Source organism: Bos grunniens, chromosome 7, assembly GCF_055505025.1.
Source record: "Bos grunniens cultivar Pamir isolate PY7600 chromosome 7, Bosgru_T2T1.0, whole genome shotgun sequence".
Taxonomy (NCBI): domain Eukaryota; kingdom Metazoa; phylum Chordata; class Mammalia; order Artiodactyla; family Bovidae; genus Bos; species Bos grunniens.
In genome coordinates this window covers 10,944,801-10,963,775 of record NC_141171.1, presented here as the reverse complement: position 1 = coordinate 10,963,775, position 18,975 = coordinate 10,944,801, and the positions used below count along the sequence as shown (strand labels likewise).

Genomic DNA, 18,975 nt, shown 5'->3' with positions numbered 1-18,975 from the left:
CTAGGGGCTATTGGAGAGAAACATGGAAGAATATGATCTAATCTGAGCAGGTACAGCCTTCATGGAGCAATTGATATATAGAGATATGTCTGAAGGTGTACACAGTTTTGAGTCAAGGAATAAAAAAGTGTTTTAAAGAGAAGGAATATGTGCAAAGCCTTTGTCCCAAAGAGGCACACTGAATTTTCAAAACTGAAAGAAATTTGATGTGGCTGGAATAATGGTGAGTACATGGTATATGAAGCTGGAGAGGAAAGCAGGAGATGAATCAAACAAATTCTCACTGATGTATGGCTCTTGGTTTTGACCCTATATGTAATGTTTTTACCAAAGAGTGCAATGATTTTATTTGTGTTTTGAAAAGATCTTTCTGATTTCTGGGTAAAGGATGTATTGGGAGGTGACAAGGATGGAAAGAATAATCAGTGAGGTGAGCATAGCAGGTGTTTAGGCAAGCTGGCAGCCTGGCTAAGGAGGAGGTGATGGAAGTTGAGATAGCAGGAGAGATTGTGGACATATTGAAAAGATAAGAACAAAAAGATCAAAGGTGGTATGTTGTGATGGTAATAAGATAGCTGTTGAGAGTAACTTTCAGGATCCAAACTTGTGCCAAAGGATGAATGTGGTATCATGAAGATTGAGAAGGACACCATGAGAAAGAACTGGATTAGGGTAAAGACTGCAAGCCTTAAATTGGAAAGCTGAGTTGATGAAGACTTTGAGATACCAAAAATGTCAAATACTCCATACTCCTTTAGATTTAAGAGGAGAAGTAAGAGATAAAGAAACTAATGGTCACCGTTTGCAGCTATTGTGACTGAATCTAAGGAATAAATGTTGTCTAGGAGAAAAGAATAAAACAGGAATTAAAGTTGTTCTGGAACCAATCACTTGTATGGAACTACAAAGGAGACAGAGATTAGCAAGAGAGAATGGAAGAAAGACAAAGAGGAATATATAGGTAGAATCTAGTGAGGATAAGGATGGAGTGTTTTATGAGAAAACAGCAGAGAATGATCAGAAATTGTGAAAGACTTTCTTGGAGATGGAGATCATTGTAAATCTAAGAGATATTTGTTTTGGTGAACTATAGGGGAAAGAAACTATAATTTGCATGGGAGCCAGCATGGGAGTTCCCACCCATGACAAAGGTCATGTGGAGAGGACCTGACATGCAAAGGCGAATCAGGACTCGAGAGGCCGCCTGGACCTGCCTGAGCATCTACCCCAAAACCAAAATCTGTCTGTTTTACTATTTCACGACTTTCACCAACTTTTCTGGCATTAATGGGGGGCTATCCCCGACCACCTTTCTCTGAAGAAAATCAACTTAGAGCTCTAGTTAATAAGTCTCCAAGGTATAGTAGGTGTGTTCCAATTCAAACCCCTCTGATGACTTTTTAGCTTGCCTGACAGGTTTGTTCAGATTCCTGCAGCTACACATGTGATTGTTCACAGCCTCCCAACCATGAGAGGCACAGGAAGCTTAAGATAGTCTAACAATGCAGAGCTTCTTGAAGAGTTAAGAAATTATTAGAATAGCACTGGTGGAGGGTTTTATTGTTAAGCCAATACTTGCTGCCAAGTTTCCACATCCCCTGTATTGTGTCCTTGGGAGTATATTAATTGATATAGTTGGTATATAGGGAAAATAAGTAGTAACCTTGGAGTTAATAACCTTGGACCCTTGAGTTAATTCTTTTATTGTTATAGCCCACCACACTTTTGCCCTATAGGAATGCAACTTTATCTAATGCTTTTGGAGGGTGGTGCCTGACTTTAGAATAATCACCTTTAGAGAAAATAAGTTTTCTGATTGACTACCATTATTCAGAAGAAAGGGTCATAAAATGTTAACAGGCCTCCTGGCCAGAAGATGATGTAAATCACCTAAAGCCTTTGCATATGATAAGTTTGCAGAAAGAAAGCCTGGCTTCGATAAGGGTCAAGGACTGCTGACCTTGCATGACTCTCTACCCCCTATTATCCTCTATGCACAATGTAAGGTATAAAAGCTACTTTGGAAAATAAAGTCGTGGGCTGCGGGGAGCCGGTGAGGCATTCCACTCGTGACAAAGGTCATGAGGAAGGAGGCTCGGCATACGCAAAGGCGGGATCGAGCCTCAGGAGTCCCCCCGGATATTCTCGAGCATTTTCCCCCAAAAAACCAGAGTCTGCCTACTTTATTGCTTTGTGCTCTCACCTCTGACTTTACTGGGGGCTGTCCCCTACCACCATCTCGCTCTCTCTGTCAAAGAGTTAACTTACAGCTCCAATTAATAAAGTTCCTGGGCAATTAGGAGTGTTTAAATCCAAACCCCTCTGATGGCTCTCTAACTCACCTGACAAGTTTACCCGGACTCCTGCAGCTATGCATACGATTGTTTACAGTCTCCCAGCCTCGAGAGGCATGGGAAGCTTAAGATATTCAAATAGCTTAGAGCCTCTCAGAGAGTTAAAAACTGTCAGAATAAACTAGTAAAGGATTTCATTGATGAGTCAATGCTTGTTGCCAAGTTTTCACATCCCCTGAGTTGTATCCTTGAATATGTATCAATTAATAGTGGGTATGTAGAAAAAATAAGTAGTGGCCTTGGTGTTAGTAACTTTAGACCCTTAAGGTAATAAATTCTTTCTTTGTTGTAAACCCATTACACATCCGCCCTATAGGAATGCAATTTTATCTTTGGAAGATGGTGCCAAACCTTGAAATAATTACTCTTAGAGAAAGTAAGTCTTTGTTGATAAGTCCTTGTCAAGAGTCATAAAATGTTAGTAGGCCTTCTGGCCAGAAGATGATGTAAATCACCTAAACCATTTGTATACGATACATTTGCAGGAAAGAAACCTTGGTTTTTGATAAGAACCAAAGACTGCTGACTTTGCATCCCCTATTATCCTCTATGTGTAACTTAGGGTATAAAAGCCCCTGTTAAAAATAAAGCTACGGGCCTTGCTCACCAACGCTTGGTCTCCCCATGTCATTCTTTCTTTCCAGCTGAGTCTCCATCTGGAGCGCGGAACCCACCACGCTTACTAATCATGCCTGGGCTTCTAAGACCCACACCTTCCGCTATTCGAGAGGGCGCCTGCGGCCTACGTAAGTGGTGCAAACTTCTTGTCTTGAAGTTTTATTGGTCTCCCGCGTAAACCAAGCTACTCAGCTTCTTTTCTCCACTGAATTTTCCTACTGAGCTATCCTCATTCTATTGTTCTCTATATCTCTAATTAGCATATAAATAGTCGCCTAGGCCGTCTCTCCTTCGAATACCCTGGATCAGCTGGGGCTGGTCCCCAGCAGTGGGCCTTGCTCATCAGGCTTGGTCTTCCTGTGTCATCTTTCTCGTTTCCTTTTCTCTCGTTTTCTTCTCTGTTCTTCCTTCAGGATGACTAATTTGGAGCGTGGGGGCCCTCTGAGACCACTTATTTGCCTGGGCTTCTAAGACCCACTCGAGAAGGTGCCTAGAGGTGGGGCACTTTCCATGATATGAGAGGGTGCCTGTGGCCTCCGTGGTCAGTGCAAACCTGATGTCACAGGTTTTATTGGCCTTCTGGGTAAACCAGTTAGATCAAGCCTTTTTCTCTCCACTTTTGCTATTCTTTCACCAACGCTGTCCTCCCGAGGGAATCCCTGGATCCAACCAAGGCTGGACCCCGGTAGGCTGAAGGCATGAGTTTAAGGCAGGGAAATAAAGACAGAAATGTCAACTCTTGGCTGGTAGCTAGAAGATGGCCAAGTAGTATATGTTTGTAAGACAGAAGAGAACCAAACATATATCCATGGCTATGGGGAAAATACTGTTGAAAATGAGAGGAAAGAGTGAGGGAAGAAGGGTAAGGGGAAGAGAGAATGAGAGAATATGTGTGAAAAAGAGTATAAGGGAAATTGATAAGCATTAATAATGGTATTCAAAGCATAGGTGGAATAATTGTCTTCAGAGAGGAGAAGGTTCATTGTCTCAATGATATAAGAGGATGCACACTGATATTTTTTATGGCATAGAGTTCACAAAGTATCATCATGACAAGGTTGATTTTCTTTGGGAAATAAGTGCTGAGAACATTTGTTGAGAAAGGGCAAAGTGATAGAAGATTCAATGGTGGTATCAGTGCTTATGGAAGTTGGGGGGACAGGTAATGTGAGAAATGCAGAAGGGCTTCCAGGCAAATAGTAGTTTCCTTTCAGTGAGATGAAAGATTGAAGGCATTAAATAGAAGAGGGAAGAGGTCAGAAAATATAAGGAAAATAAGTTTGTAAGTCTAAACCAGTAAATGTTGTTTCTTGGTCATCACTCTCATGAATTATCTTGTGTCACTACTGCATATCTTTTTCGGTTCTGTGGTGGGTAGAGGGGACCAAGGGGCTTTCCCAGTGTCTCAAGGGTAAAGAATCTGTCTGCAGTGCAGGAGACCTGCGTTTGATCCCTGGATTGGGAAGATCCCCCGGAGGAGTGCATGACAACCCACTCCAGTATTCTTGCTGGAGAATCCCATGGAAAGAGGATCCTGGCGTGCTGTAGTCCATAGGAAAGCACGGAATCAGACACGACTGAAGCAACGGAGCACAGCACAGCACAGCACAGCACAACACAGCACAGCATAGCACAGAGAGTGCCCCAATATTTCTTGTTAAGAAAGTCTAAAATTCCAGCTAACACCTTTCTCTTTGGTGCACAGATAAGTACATAATCTCCCCCCATTTTCTGCATTTTTGAGGGGTGCTGCTGAGTGTTACATAGAGACAGGTGTACAGCAAAATGGTAGGATAATGTGACTCTGAATAGAATGTACCTCACCATTTCAGATCATTGATAGTTGCTTATTTAGTTGACCATGCATGGCACATAGTAAGTTTTCAATAAGAATACTGATATGAGTCAAGATGGACACAGTTCCCCGAAGGAATACAAGTGAAATACATTTTGTAAACAAACTGAGACCACTGCTAATGGTTAGTGTGTTTGTGTGTGTGCACACGCGCACACGCGTGCATGCTCAGTAGTGTCCGATTGTGTGCAACCCAATGGACTGTACCTGCTAGGCTCCTTTGTGCGTGGAATTTTCCGGGCAAGAATACTGGAGTTCATTGCCATTTTCTACCTAGGGGATCTTCCTGACTCAGGGTTCAAACTCAGGTATCTGGCATCTTCTGCATTGACAGGCAGATTTTTTTTTACCACCAATGCCACTTGAGCATGAGTCAAACAGTAAACAAAGGGTAAGCCATCCTAAGATAGCAACAGCTCATACGCAGCTGTCCAGTGTGCTAGGCATGTGCTGATCAATGAATTGGTTAGTGAAGTGCTCTGGGGGCAGTTCATGATCTTACCTCACTGTGTTTGCAACCATCAGACATGGTCCTGCTGGAGAGCGTGTACTTCTCAGACTCGGCTTTGGTTTTCCTGATTCTTTTCAACCACTTCCTGTATTGCTCACGGACCTGCAAAGCATGCTCTGAGTCAGCTCACCCGAGAGGAGTGAGGATGGGATGAGTCCTGACAGGGAGTCAAGACAGTGGTACCTGCTGGCTGAGGAGGCAGTACACCAGGAAGATGAGGACGCCCTGCAGGCTGTTGATGATGGTGAAGAGGTAGGCCATGACGCGGGCAGCCGGTCCCACCTGCAGAATTCCCAGAAACCATGTGCATCCCAAGATGAAGAGCTGAGCTGTGGCTTTAAATGTCAGCATCCTGAGTAGGAGGAGAAAGTAAGTTCCTGATACAACCAGAGCCATTCTCATCTTCACTCATGGATGCTCCTTCCTTTCCCTGTTGGTAATGACTTCTCAGACTGGGTTGTGATTGTTTTTTTTCTTTGTTGTCAATGATGCTCCACAATAGAAATGCCACTGAGGTCTAGAATGACATTTTGATTTGGATGGAAAGGGAAGCGACACTTCATAAGTTGCAAAATCTTTATGATCCTCTGTGGAGATACCTAATTTCATTCAACCAATGTTCCTGAGGAAGTACCATGCATCACACTCTGTGTTGGGTCCTGGGCATTAAACATCACAAAGGTGAGATATCTATTTTCATAAAGCTCATGATCTACTCAAATGACTAATACAACAAAACAGTAAGATGCATAATTTAGAAAAGATAATGGTAGAAATGCAAAAGAAAGAGCATCAGATATGCACAAGATTTCCTGGAACAAAGGTCTGCCTAAACCTCTTAGAAGATTTAATGTTCACTGGGATTTTTACCAGGAAGAGGAGTGGGAGAGAGGTGAGAACGAGCTTGAAATGTGGGGTGTGAAAGTGTACTAGACTGTGGAAGTGGTCACATATTCCTCTAAGTGCTTCATAGGAACATAATTGTTCTCTGCACATTTGTCATAGGACTGCTGACAAAGTCCAGAGAATGTTGCTGAGGGAGTCACAAGGTCACAAACTGGAATTAGAGATGGATAGAGAACACCACTGGGTCTGAACTTGCTGCCTTAGGACACCTCCATTCATTTTACTCTGGCTTTCCTTAGAAAACCTGAGAATGGACACAAGGACCTGTTCAGGCACATGCCTTCACTTTTGCAACCACACATCTGCAGGGCTGTCAGTCTCTTCTCCATCTTACCTCGTGTTCTGGAGGGTGGACACCTCACTATTGAGGGAACAGAGTTTTCTTTTCAAAATCCAAAGGGTCATCAGAAAGAAGGCTAAATTGACCTTCAGGAAACCAGAAAAGATTTATTGAGTAAAATTTCAGTCCCTTGTCTAGCCTGTCCAACATCATTTCCACACTTAAGTAGTTTCTATTTTTAACCATATTAGTGTGTTTTAAGAATGGTCTTAGAAAATGCAACCAAACCCATGATAACCCAGGAACACTCCTGTTCTTGTCCCCTCTGTCACCAACCCATGCCCCCCACTTTTTGTTCTCTTTAAATGATGCTTAGCTGAGTATTAAAGATGCTTTGATGTCATCACTCACAGAGAAGATGGCACAGACTGGTCCAAGGAAACCCCATTTAAATCCCTTTTCTGAGTGGAGCCAGCAGCTGAGAAGGGAGAGAATAAAAAATGCATTTGTGATCAAGAAGATGTGGTACATATTTACAATGGAATATTACTCAGTCAGAAAGAACTAAATAATGCCATCTGCAATGACATGAATGGACCTAGAGATTGTCATACTAAGTGAAGTAAGTCAGATAGAGAAAGACAAATATCATATGATATTGCTTATATGCAGTATCTTAAAAAAAGTATATAAATGAGCCTATTTACAAAACAGAAATAAAGTCGCAGATGTAGAAAACAAGCTTATAGTTACCAAGGGGGAAAGGGGGGAATAAATTGGGTGACTAGGACTGACATATACATGCTACCATATTTAAAACAGATAAGTAATAAGGACCTACTATAGAGCTCAGGGTACTGTACTCAATACTTTGTAATGACCTATATGCAAAAAGAATCTGAAAAGGGGCTGAATATATGTGTATGGATAATTGATTCACTTTGCTGTACAGTAAAAACTAACACAACATTGTTAACCAACTATATTCCAATGAAAATTAATTTAAAAATGAATTTGCATTGCATATGAGTGCATATATATGGAATCTAGAAAAATGGTACTGGTGAATTTATTTGTAGATCAGAAACAGAGACACAGACATAGAGAACAGACTTGCAGACACAATGAGGGGAGAATGTGGGGTGAATTGAGAGAGCAGCATTGAAACGTATACATTACCATGTGTAAAATAGTTAGTGGGAAATTGTTGCATAACACAGGGAACTCAACCCAATGCCTGTGACAACCTAGAGTCGTAGGATGGGGGTGGGTGGGTGGGAGGGAGTATCAAGAAGGGGAAATATATGCATATTTATGGGTGATTCACATTGTTGTACGGCAGAAGCAAATAGGACACTGCAAGGCAATTATCCTCCAATTAAAACCAGATATTTAGTTTCATTTTTTTAACAAGTGGTTGACCAGTTTTCCCAGCACCACTTGTTAAAGAGATTGTCTTTAATCCATTGTATATTCCTGCCTCCTTTGTCAAAGATAAGGTGTCCCTAGGTGCGTGGATTTATCTTTGGGCTTTCTATTTTTTTCCATTGATCTATATTTCTGTCTTTGTGCCAGTACCATACTGCCTTGATGACTGTGGCTTTGTAGTAGAGCCTGAAGTCAGGCAGGTTGATTCTTCTAGTTCCATTCTTCTTTCTCAAGATTGCTTTGGCTATTTGAGGTTTTTTGTATTTCCATACAAATTATGAAATTATTTGTTCTAGCTCTGTGAAGAATACCGTTGGTAGCTTGATAGGGATTGCATTGAATCTATAAATTGCTTTGGGTAGTATACTCATTTTCACTATATTGATTCTTCCAATCCATGAACATGGTATATTTTTCCATCTATTAGTGTCCTCTTTGATTTCTTTCACCAGTGTTTTATGCTGCTGCTGAGTCGCTTCATTCATGTCCGACTCTGTGTGACCCCATAGACAGCAGCCCATGAGGCTCCCCCAGCCCTTGGATTCTCCAGGCAAGAACACTGGAGTGGGTTGCCATTTCCTTCTCCGATGCATGAAAGTGAAAAGTGAAAGTGAAGTCGTTGAGTCTTGTCCGACTCTTAGAGACCCCATGGCCCACCAGGCTCCTCCGTTCATGGGATTTTCCAGGTGAGAGTGCTGGAGTGGGGTGCCATTGCCTTCTCCGACTGTTTTATAGTTTTATATATATAGGTCTTTAGTTTCTTTAGGTAGATATATTCCTAAGTATTTTATTCTTTTCGTTGCAATGGTGAATGGAATTGTTTCCTTAATTTCTCTTTCTATTTTGTCATTATTAGTGTATAGGAATGCAAGGGATTTCTGTGTGTTGATTTTATATCCTGCAATTTTACTATATTCATTGATTAGTTCTAGTAATTTTATGGTGGAGTCTTTAGGGTTCTCTATGTAGAGGATCATGTCATCTGCAAATAGTGAGAGATTTACTTCTTCTTTTCCATTTTGGATTCCTTTTATTTCTTTTTCTGCTCTGATTGCTGTGGCCAAAACTTCCAAAACTATGTTGAATAATAATGGTGACAGTGGGCACCCTTGTCTTGTTCCTGACTTTAGAGGAAATGCTTTCAATTTTTCACCATTGAGGATAATGTTTGCTGTGGGTTTGTCATATATAGCTTTTATTATGTTGCGGTATGTGCCTTCTATTCCTGCTTTATGGAGAGTTTTTATCATAAATGGATGTTGAATTTTGTCAAAGGCTTTCTCTGCATGTATTGAGATAATCATATGGTTTTTATTTTTCAATTTGTTAATGTGGTGTATTACATTGATTGATTTGAGGATATTGAAGAATCCTTGCATCCCTGGGATAAAGCCCACTTGGTCATGGTGTATAATCTTTAACTTGTAAGAGAATGAAACTAGAACACTTTCTAACACCATACACAAAAATAAACTCAAAATGGATTAAAGATCTAAACGTAAGACCAGAAACTATAAAACTCCTAGAGGAGAACATAGGCAAAACACTCTCCGACATACATCACAGCAGGATCCTCAATGACCTACCTCCCAGAATATTGGAAATAAAAGCAAAAAGAAACAAATGGGACCTAATTAAACTTAAAAGCTTCTGCACAACAAAGGAAACTATAAGCAAGGTGAAAAGACAGCCTTCAGAATGGGAGAAAATAATAGCAAATGAAGCAACTGACAAACAGCTAATCTCAAAAATATACAAGCAACTCCTACAGCTCAATTCCAAAACAATAAATGACCCAATCCAAAAATGGGCCAAAGAACTAAATAGACATTTCTCCAAAGAAGACATACAGATGGCTAACAAACACAGGAAAATATGCTCAACATCATTCATTATCAGAGAAATGCAAATCAAAACCACTATGAGGTACCGTTTCATGCCAGTCAGAATGGTTGCTATCCAAAAGTCTACAAGCAATAAATGCTGGAGAGGGTGTGGAGAAAAGGGAATCCTCTTACACTGTTGGTGGGAATGCAAACTAGTACAGCCACTATGGAGAACAGTGTGGAGATTTCTTAAAAAACTGGAAATAGAACTGCCTTATGATCCAGCAATCTCACTACTGGGCATACACAGTGAGGAAACCAGAATTGAAAGAGACACATGTACCCCAATGTTCATCGCAGCACTGTTTATAATAGCCAGGACATGGAAGCAACCTAGATGTCCATCAGCAGATGAATGGATAAGAAAGCAGTGATACATACACACAATGGAGTATTACTCAGTCATTAAAAAGAATACATTTGAATCAGTTCTAATGAGTTGGATGAAACTGGAGCCTATTATACAGAGTGAAGTAAGCCAGAAAGAAAAACACCAATACAGTATACTAACGCATATATACGGAATTTAGAAAGATGGTAACTATAACCCTGTATACAAGACAGCAAAAGAGACACTGATGTATAGAACAGTCTTTTGGACTCTGTGGGAGAGGGAGAAGGTGGGATGATTTTGGAGAATGGCATTGAAACATGTATAATATCATATATGAAACGAGTTGCCAGTCCAGGTTTGATGCACGATACTGGATGTTTGGGGCTGGTGCACTGGGACGACCCAGAAGGATGGTATGGTGAGGGAGGAGGCAGGAGGGTTCAGGATGGGGAGCCCGTGTATACCTGTGGCGGATTCATGTTGGTATATGGCAAAACCAATACAATATTTTAAGATTAAAAAATAAAGTAAAATATATAAAAAATAATTAAAAAAGAAAAAAAAAACATTTAAAACGTGACTCCCTTAAAAAATTAAAAAATGCATTTATCCTTAGGGATCTATAATAATTATATAATTCACTCACTATTCAAGAAGTATTGAGTGTCTCTTTTTTTGACAGATTCTGTGATTGTCTCTGATAATAAAGTGGTGAAGAGACTATACATGTAAATTCCATATTGGCAGGAGATACACAATTTAATGATAAAAAAGGGAGGTTATGACAATGTATCTTTGAATGTAATGCTCGGTTTTGGGTCTAAGGAAATAGAATGGTTAAGGAAGATTCCCAGAGAAATCATGTTTCAGTAGAAACAAGACCAATGAGTAGATGTTCCTGAGATAATCAGGATTGAAGCAGGGAAGTCTGTAAATGTGTTCGTTTTTGAGAGGCTTCTGAACCTAACATGCTTTTAAGAGCCTTTCTTGCATTATTCAATTTACTTTTTTATCTGCTGTAAAACTCATCCACTGCTTTTTTAAAAAAAAATTATGGTTTTATTGAGATATGATTTCACATCCAATGAAATTTACCCATTAAAACTGTACAGTTGAGTGATCTTTGGATAGTCACAGAGTTGTGCAACCATCACCATAGTCTAACTTCAGAACACTTTCAACTTGTCAAACAGAAACTGTATTCACAATAGCATGAGGAAATCCTCATTCCCACTTCCATGCATCCCAATCCTGATCCTAGCCCCCGGGTACCATTAATCAACTTTCTGTCACTATGGATCTGCCTGTTCAGGATACTCACATAAATGGAATCATACAGTATGTGGTCTTCTGTGACTAGATTCTTTCACTTAATGTTTTCAAGGTTCATTCATGTTGCAACATGGTTTTATGGCTGAAAACTCATTTCTAGTCTTTCTTCATAGCTGAATAATATTATATTATGTGGCTATGCTACATTTTGGTATGCCTTCATCAGCTGATGGACATTTATGTCATTCTCAGGCTTTGGGTATTCTGAATAATGCTGCAATGAACACTGATGTAATTTTTTGTGTGGATTTTCATGTGTTTAGGATATATACCTAAGAATGGAATTGCTGGGTCATTTGGTACCTACATATCAAAACTTTTGAGAAATTGTTTTCTACAAGTGGTGGCACTAATTTCATCTCAACAAGCAATATATGAGGGTTCTAATTGTTCCATAACTTTTCATTTTTTGAATTGTCAGTCTTTATTTCCTTTAATCATTTAAGTGAATGAGTATGAAGTGACGTGTTCTTTTGTGGGTTTTGATTTGTATTTTCCTAATGACTAATGATGTTGAACATCTTTTCATGCACTTATTGTCATTTACTTATCTTTGGAGAAATCTTTATTCAAAATTAGTGTCCTTTTTTGGGGAATGGTGGCGAGTGGTAAAGAATCTGCTTTCCAATGCAGGAGATGCAAGCGACTCAGGTTTGACCCAGGGTCAGGCAGATTCCCTGGGTATGCCAACCCATTCCAGTATTCTTGCCGGGGAAATCCATGGACAGAGGAGCCTGGAAGGCTACAGTCCATGGGGTTGCAAAGAGTTGGATACATCTTAGTGACTAAGCAAGCAGGCAAGGAATCACTGTTGAACTTGGTATTAGAGACAGAAATCCTGTTTTCAGAAGAACAATACTTGACATGAATACTTAACCAGATTGAGGAGAGGGTCACAACTAGCAAACAGGCAGAAAAATTGAAGAGACAGACCTGGAGTCAAACGGAATGAGGACTTGGCCTTTCTGAGTCACAACCAAGAAGAGACCTACAAGTGAAAGGGAGCATGTCCAGGGTTTCTGGTTCAAGATGGAGGAGTAGAAGGATTCTGCTCATCTCCTCCTGCAAAAGCACCAAAATCACAACTAGCTGTTGAACAGCCACAGACAGGAGGATGCTGGAATCTACCAAAGAAAAGTACTCCACGCCCAAAGATAAAGAAGAAATGGCAGGAGATGGTAGGAGGGGCACAATCACGATAAAATCAAATCCTATACCCACTGGGTGGGTAACCCACAAACTGGAGAACAATAATACAAAAGAAGATCACCCACCATTGTGAAGGTTTGGAACTGCACGTCAGGCTTCTAGCCTGGGGGCCCAACAAAGGAACTGGGAATCCTCAGAGAATCTGACTGGGAAGGCTAGTGGGATTTGATTACAAGACTTCCACAGAACTGGGGGAAACAGAGACTCTACTCTTGGAGGGCACAAACAAAACCTTGCATGCACCAAGACTCAAAGGAAAAGAGCAGTGATTCCACAGGAAACTGAACCAAAACTACCTGCAATGTTGGAGGGTATCCTGTGGAGGTGTGGGTCAGCAGGGGCTCATCACAGGGACAGAGGGGACTGGCAGCAGCTGTCTGGGAATGTCTCCTTTGGTGTAAACCCTCTTGGAGAAATTAACCTGACCATAGAGCCCATAGACCTGAGGGTTGGGTCACCTCAGCCAAAAAACTACCAGAGAGGAAGTGCAACCCCATCCATCAGCAGATAATTGGATTAAAGCTTTATTGAGTAAGGCCCTGCCCACCAAAGCATGACCCAGGTTTTCCAACCACCAGTCCCTGCCATTAGGAAGCTTACACAAAGAGAAGACGCAAGAAGAACCACAATCCCACAGCAACCAAAACAAAACCACACCACAGAAAGTTAATCAGCATGAAAAAGCAGAAAGTTACATCTCAGATGAAGGGATACTATAAAACCCCAGAAAAACAGCTAAATGATGTGGATGTAGGCAACATTCCACAAAAAGTGTTCAGAATAATGATAATGAATATGATTCAGGATCTTGGGAAAAGTATGGAGGCAAAGATTGAGAAGATACAAGAAATGTTTACCAAAGACCTACAAGAAGTAAACAAAGAAGCAGAGATGAATAATACCCTAGAAGGAATCCATAACAGAATAACTGAGGCAGAAGCACGAATAAATAACCTGGAGGACAGAATGGTAGAAATAACTGCCATAGAACAGAATATAGAAGAAAGAATGAAAAGAAATGCAGGCAGCCTAAGAGACCTCTGGGACATTAAACACATGAACATTCACATTATAGGGGTCCCAGAAGGAGAAGAGAGAGATAAGCAACCTGAGAAAGTATTAGCTGAAAACTTCCCTAACATGGGAAAGAAAATAGTCAACCAAGTCAAGAAGCACATTGAGTCCCAGGCAGGATAAACCCAAGGAGGAACACACTGAGCTGAGACATGTGGTAATCAGATTGGCAAAAATTAAAGACAGAGATAAAATATTAAAAGCAACAAGGGAAAAATAGCAAATGACATACAAGGGAACTCCCATTAGGCTATCAGCTGATTTCTCAACAGAAACTCTACAAGCCAGAAGCAAATGGTATGATGTATTCAGAGTGATGAAAGAGAGGAATCTATAACCAAGAATACTCTACCCAGCAAGACTCTCCTTCAGATTTGATGAGGTCAAATGCTTTCCAGACAACTAAAGTTAAGAGGATTCAGTACCACCAAACCAGCTATACAACAAATGGTAAAGCAACTTCTCTAGGCAGGAAACAGAAAAGGAAAAGCCCTACATACAGAAAATGCACCCAAAACAATTATGAAAATGGTAATAGGATCATATATATCGATAATTATCTTAAATGTAAATGGATTAAGTGCACCAACCAAAAGACATAGACTGGCTGAGCAGATGATAACATGTCCAGGTATATACTTCCACTTACCACATCACTCTGCTTGACCCCCAAAATTTTATGTAATTATTTTATATTGTTAGATTAATCGTGTTCCCTTCTGTAACTATTAAATTGCCAACACCTGTTGGATCATAGAAAAAGCAGGAGAATTCCAGAGAAACATCTACTTCTGTTTCATTAACTACACTAAAGCCTTTGACTGTGTGGATCAACACAAACTGTGGAAAATTCTTAAAGAGAGGGGATTATCAGACCACCTTACCTGCTTCCTGAAAAATCTGTATGCAGGTCAAGAAACAACAGTTAGAACCAGACATAGTACAACTGACTGGTTCCAAGTTGGGAAAGGAGTATTTTAAGGCTGAACATTGTCACCTTGCTTATTTAACTTATATGCAGAGTACATCTAGTGAAATGCCAGGCAGGATGAAACACAAGATGGATTCAAGACTGCAGGGAAAATTATCATTAACCTCAGATATGCAGGTGACACCACCCTTAGGGTAGAAGGCAAAGGGGAGCTAAAGAGCCTCTTGATGAAAGTGAAAAAGGAGAGAGAAAAGCTGACTTAAAACACAACATTCAAAAACTAAGATCATGGCATCTGGTTCCAGCACTTCACTGCAAATAGGTGGGAAAACAGTGGATACAGTGACAGACTTTATTTTCTAGGGTTCAAAAATCACTGCCAAACGTGACTGCACCCATGAAATTAAAAGACACTTGCTCCTTGGAAGAAAAGCTATGACCAACCTAGAGAGCATATTAAAAAACAGAGACATTACTTTGCCGACAAAGGTCCCTCTAGTCAAAGCTATGCTTTTTCCAGTAATCATGTGTAGATGTGAGTGTTGGACCATAAAGAAAGCTGAGCCCCAAAGAAGTGATGCTTTTGTACTGTGGTGTTGGAGAAGACTCTTGAGAGTCCCTTGGACAGCAAGGAGATCCAACGAGTCCATCCTAAAGGAAATCAGTGCTGAATATTCATTGGAAGGACTGATGCTGAAACTGAAACTCCAATACTTTGGCCACCTGATGCGAAAAACTGACTCATTGGTGTCTTTCCGAGACCCTGTGGAAAGATTGAAGGCAGGAAGAGAAGGGGAAGACAGAGGATGAGACAGTTGAATGGCATCACTGACTCAATGGACATGAATTTGAGCAAGCTCCAGGGGTTGATGATGGACAGGAAGCCTGAAGTTGTGCAGAGTCAGTCATGACTGAGCGACTGAACTGAACTGAATTGAACTATTACTTACTTAGTATTATTGTATCATGAATGGTCAACAAAAACATTATAGAATTTGATATCACCCAAAATAGCATTTATTAGAAAATCTGTAATCACTTTAAAAAATTTTAATTTATTTTATTTTTTAAATTTACAATATTGTATTGGTTTTGCCATACATCAACATGAATCCACCACGGGTATACACGTGTTCCCCATTCTTGTATTTTCCAAATATTCCAAGATGATTCTGATATACATATGGACACACACTTTTTAAAGTCCATATGTATATCAGAATCATCTTGGAATATTTGGAAAATACAAATGCCCAAGTATTGCATTTCTTTTTTCTTTTTCTTTTTTGCCAGAGCTCCAGATATGTTTCTAATGAGCAGCCACATTTAAAAACAACTGGACCTTTTACTTTTATCTCGTTTGCTTCACTTTTTCTATTTCATATTCATGGCTCCCATTTCGTTTAGTTTATGTTTTCCAATTTCTTCATCTCTTATTTTTTTTGACATTCTTTCTCAAGCCTTTATCAAGTGTAGTTCAAAAGGTTTAGTATACGTATATATAAATAATATGTGTAATATATATTTTCAAAAACATTAATTTTTGCCTAACCAAAAATTTTATGACATTTTGATTCCACTTGCTTGACTTAGTATGAATAGAATGCTAGATTTCTAATTAAAAAAATGGATATGCAACAAGAAACAAAAGTTTACTGTATAGCACAGGAAACTGTAGTCAATATTTTGTATAATAACCTATAACAGAAAATAATTAAAAAATATTATATGTGTACATGTATAACTGAATCACACACACAAAAATGAATTCTACTTTTGTAATTTAGTAATGTTCATCCTTTTGCCAGTTTTTCTAAATGTCCTATGGACATCTAAGAAAAGCATATAAGATTCAAACTTTTAAATATATTTGTGTAGCATATGATTAATATAAATGAATTAAATATGAAGGTCGACACTGAAATCAGATTGATTATATTCATTGCAGCCAAAGATGGAGAAGCTCTATACAGTCAGCAAAAACAAGACTGGGAGCTGACTATGGCTGGGATCATGAACTCCTTATTGCCAAATTCAGACTGAAATTGAAGAAAGTGAAGAAAACCACTAGACCAATCAGGTATGACCTAAATCAAATCCCTTATGACTATACAGTGGAAGTGAGAAATAGATTTAAGGGACTAGATCTGATAGAGTGCCTGATGAACATGGACGTAAGTTCGTGATATTGTACAGGAGACAGGAATCAAGACCATACCCAAGAAAAAGAAATGCAAAAAAGCAAAATGGCTGCCCGGAGAGGCCTTACAAATAGCTGTGAAAAGACGGGAAACGAAAAGCAAAGGAAAAAAGGAAAGGTATAAGAATCTGAATGCAGATTTCCAAAGAATAGCAAGGAGAGATAAGAAAGCCTTCCTCAGTGATCAATGCAAAGAAATAGACGAAAACAACAGAATGGGTAAGACTAGAGATCTCTTCAAGAAAATTAGAGATACCAAGGGAACATTCCATGCAAAGATGGGCTCAATAAAGGACAGAAATGGTACGGACCTAACAGAAGCAAAAGATATTAAGAAGAGGTGGCAAGAATACACAGAGGAACTGTACAAAAAAGATCTTCATGACCAAGATAGTCACGATGGTGTGATCACTCACCTAGAGCTAGATATCCTGGATTGTGAAGTCAAGTGGGCCTTAGAAAGCATCACTATGAACAAAGCCAGTGGAGGTGATGGAATTCCAGTTGAGCTATTTCAAATTCTGAAAGATGATGCTATGAAAGTGCTACACTCAATATGCCAGCAAATTTGGAAAACTGAGCAGTGGCCACAGGACTGGAAAAGGTCAGTTTTCATTCCAATCCCAAAGAAAGGCAATGCCAAAGAATGCTCACACTACCGCGCAATTGCACTCACCTCACATGCTAGTAAAGTAATGCTCAAAATTGTCCAAGCCAGGCTTCAGCAATATGTGAACTGTGAACTTCCAGATGTTCAAGCTTCTTTTAGAGAAGACAGAGGAACCAGAGACCAAATTGCCAAGATCCGCTGGATCATGGAAAAAGCAAGAGAGTTCCAGAAAAACATCTATTTCTGCTTTATTGACTACACCAATGTAGTGTATTGACTGTGTGGATCATAGGAAACTGTGGAAAATTCTGAAAGAGATGGGAATACAAGACCACCTGACCTGCCTCTTGAGAAACCTGTATAGATTAGGAAGCAACAGTTAGAACTGGCCATGGAACAACAGACTGGTTCCAAATAGGAAAACGGGTATGTCAAGGCTGTATATTGTCATCCTGCTTATTTAACTTATATGCAGAGTACATCATGAGAAACGCTGGGCTACATGAAGCACAAGCTGGAATCAAGATTGTCGGGAGAAATATCAATAATCCCAGATATGCAGATAACACCACCCTTATGGCAGAAAGTGAAGAGGAACTAAAGAGCCTCTTGATGAAAGTGAAAGAGGAGAGTGAAAATGTTGGCTTAAAGCTCAACATTCAGAAAACGAAGATCATGGCATCTGGTCCCATCACTTCATGGTAGATAGATGGGGAAACAGTGGAAACAGTGTCAGACTTTATTTTTTGGGGCTCAAAAATCACTGCAGATGGTGATTGCAGCAATGAAATTAAAAGACGCTTACTGCTTGGAAGGAAAGTTATGACCAACCTAGATAGCATATTGAAAAGCAGAGACATACTTTGCCAACAAAGGTCCATCTAGTCAAGGCTATGGTTTTTCCAGTGGTCATGTATGGATATGAGAGTTGGACTATAAAGAAAACTTTAGAGCGCTGAATAATTGATGCTTATGAACTGTGGTGTTGGAGACGACTCTTGAGAGTCCCTTGGACTGGAGGGAGATCCAACCAGTCCATTCTAAAGGAGATCAGTCCTGGGTGTTCATTGGAAGGACTGATGTTGAAGCTGAAACTCCAATACTTTGGCCACGTGATGCGAAGAGCTGACTCATTGGAAAAGACCCTGATGCTGGGGAAGATTGAGGGTAGGAGGAGAACGGGACGATAGAGGATGAGAAGGTTGGATGGCATCATCGTCTCGATGGACAACTGTTTGGGTGGACTCTGGAGCTGGTGATGGACAGGGAGGCCTGGCATGCTGTGGTTCATGGGGTCGCAAAGAGTCAGACATGACTGAGCAACTGAACTGAACTGAACTATTTAAATGTATTGGTTTTGCCATATATCGAAATGAATCCACCACAGGCATACATGTGTTCCCCATCCTGAACCCACCTCCCTCCTCCCTTCCCATACCATCCCTCT

General features: G+C 40.1%; 1 protein-coding gene across 1 annotated transcript in view; it reads right to left on the bottom strand.

The window, feature by feature from the left end:
• LOC147368362 (adhesion G protein-coupled receptor E2-like) overlaps window positions 1-18,975 on the bottom strand; it is a 64,519-nt gene that overhangs the window by 9,731 nt on the left and 35,813 nt on the right. Inside the window, exons 16-19 of the mRNA XM_086408796.1 lie at window positions 6,936-7,002; window positions 6,579-6,670; window positions 5,522-5,690; window positions 5,330-5,440 (exon numbers count right to left, since the gene is read on the bottom strand). Coding sequence (XP_086264922.1) covers window positions 5,330-5,440; window positions 5,522-5,690; window positions 6,579-6,670; window positions 6,936-7,002 — 439 coding nt within the window. The remainder of the gene's footprint in view (window positions 1-5,329; window positions 5,441-5,521; window positions 5,691-6,578; window positions 6,671-6,935; window positions 7,003-18,975) is intronic.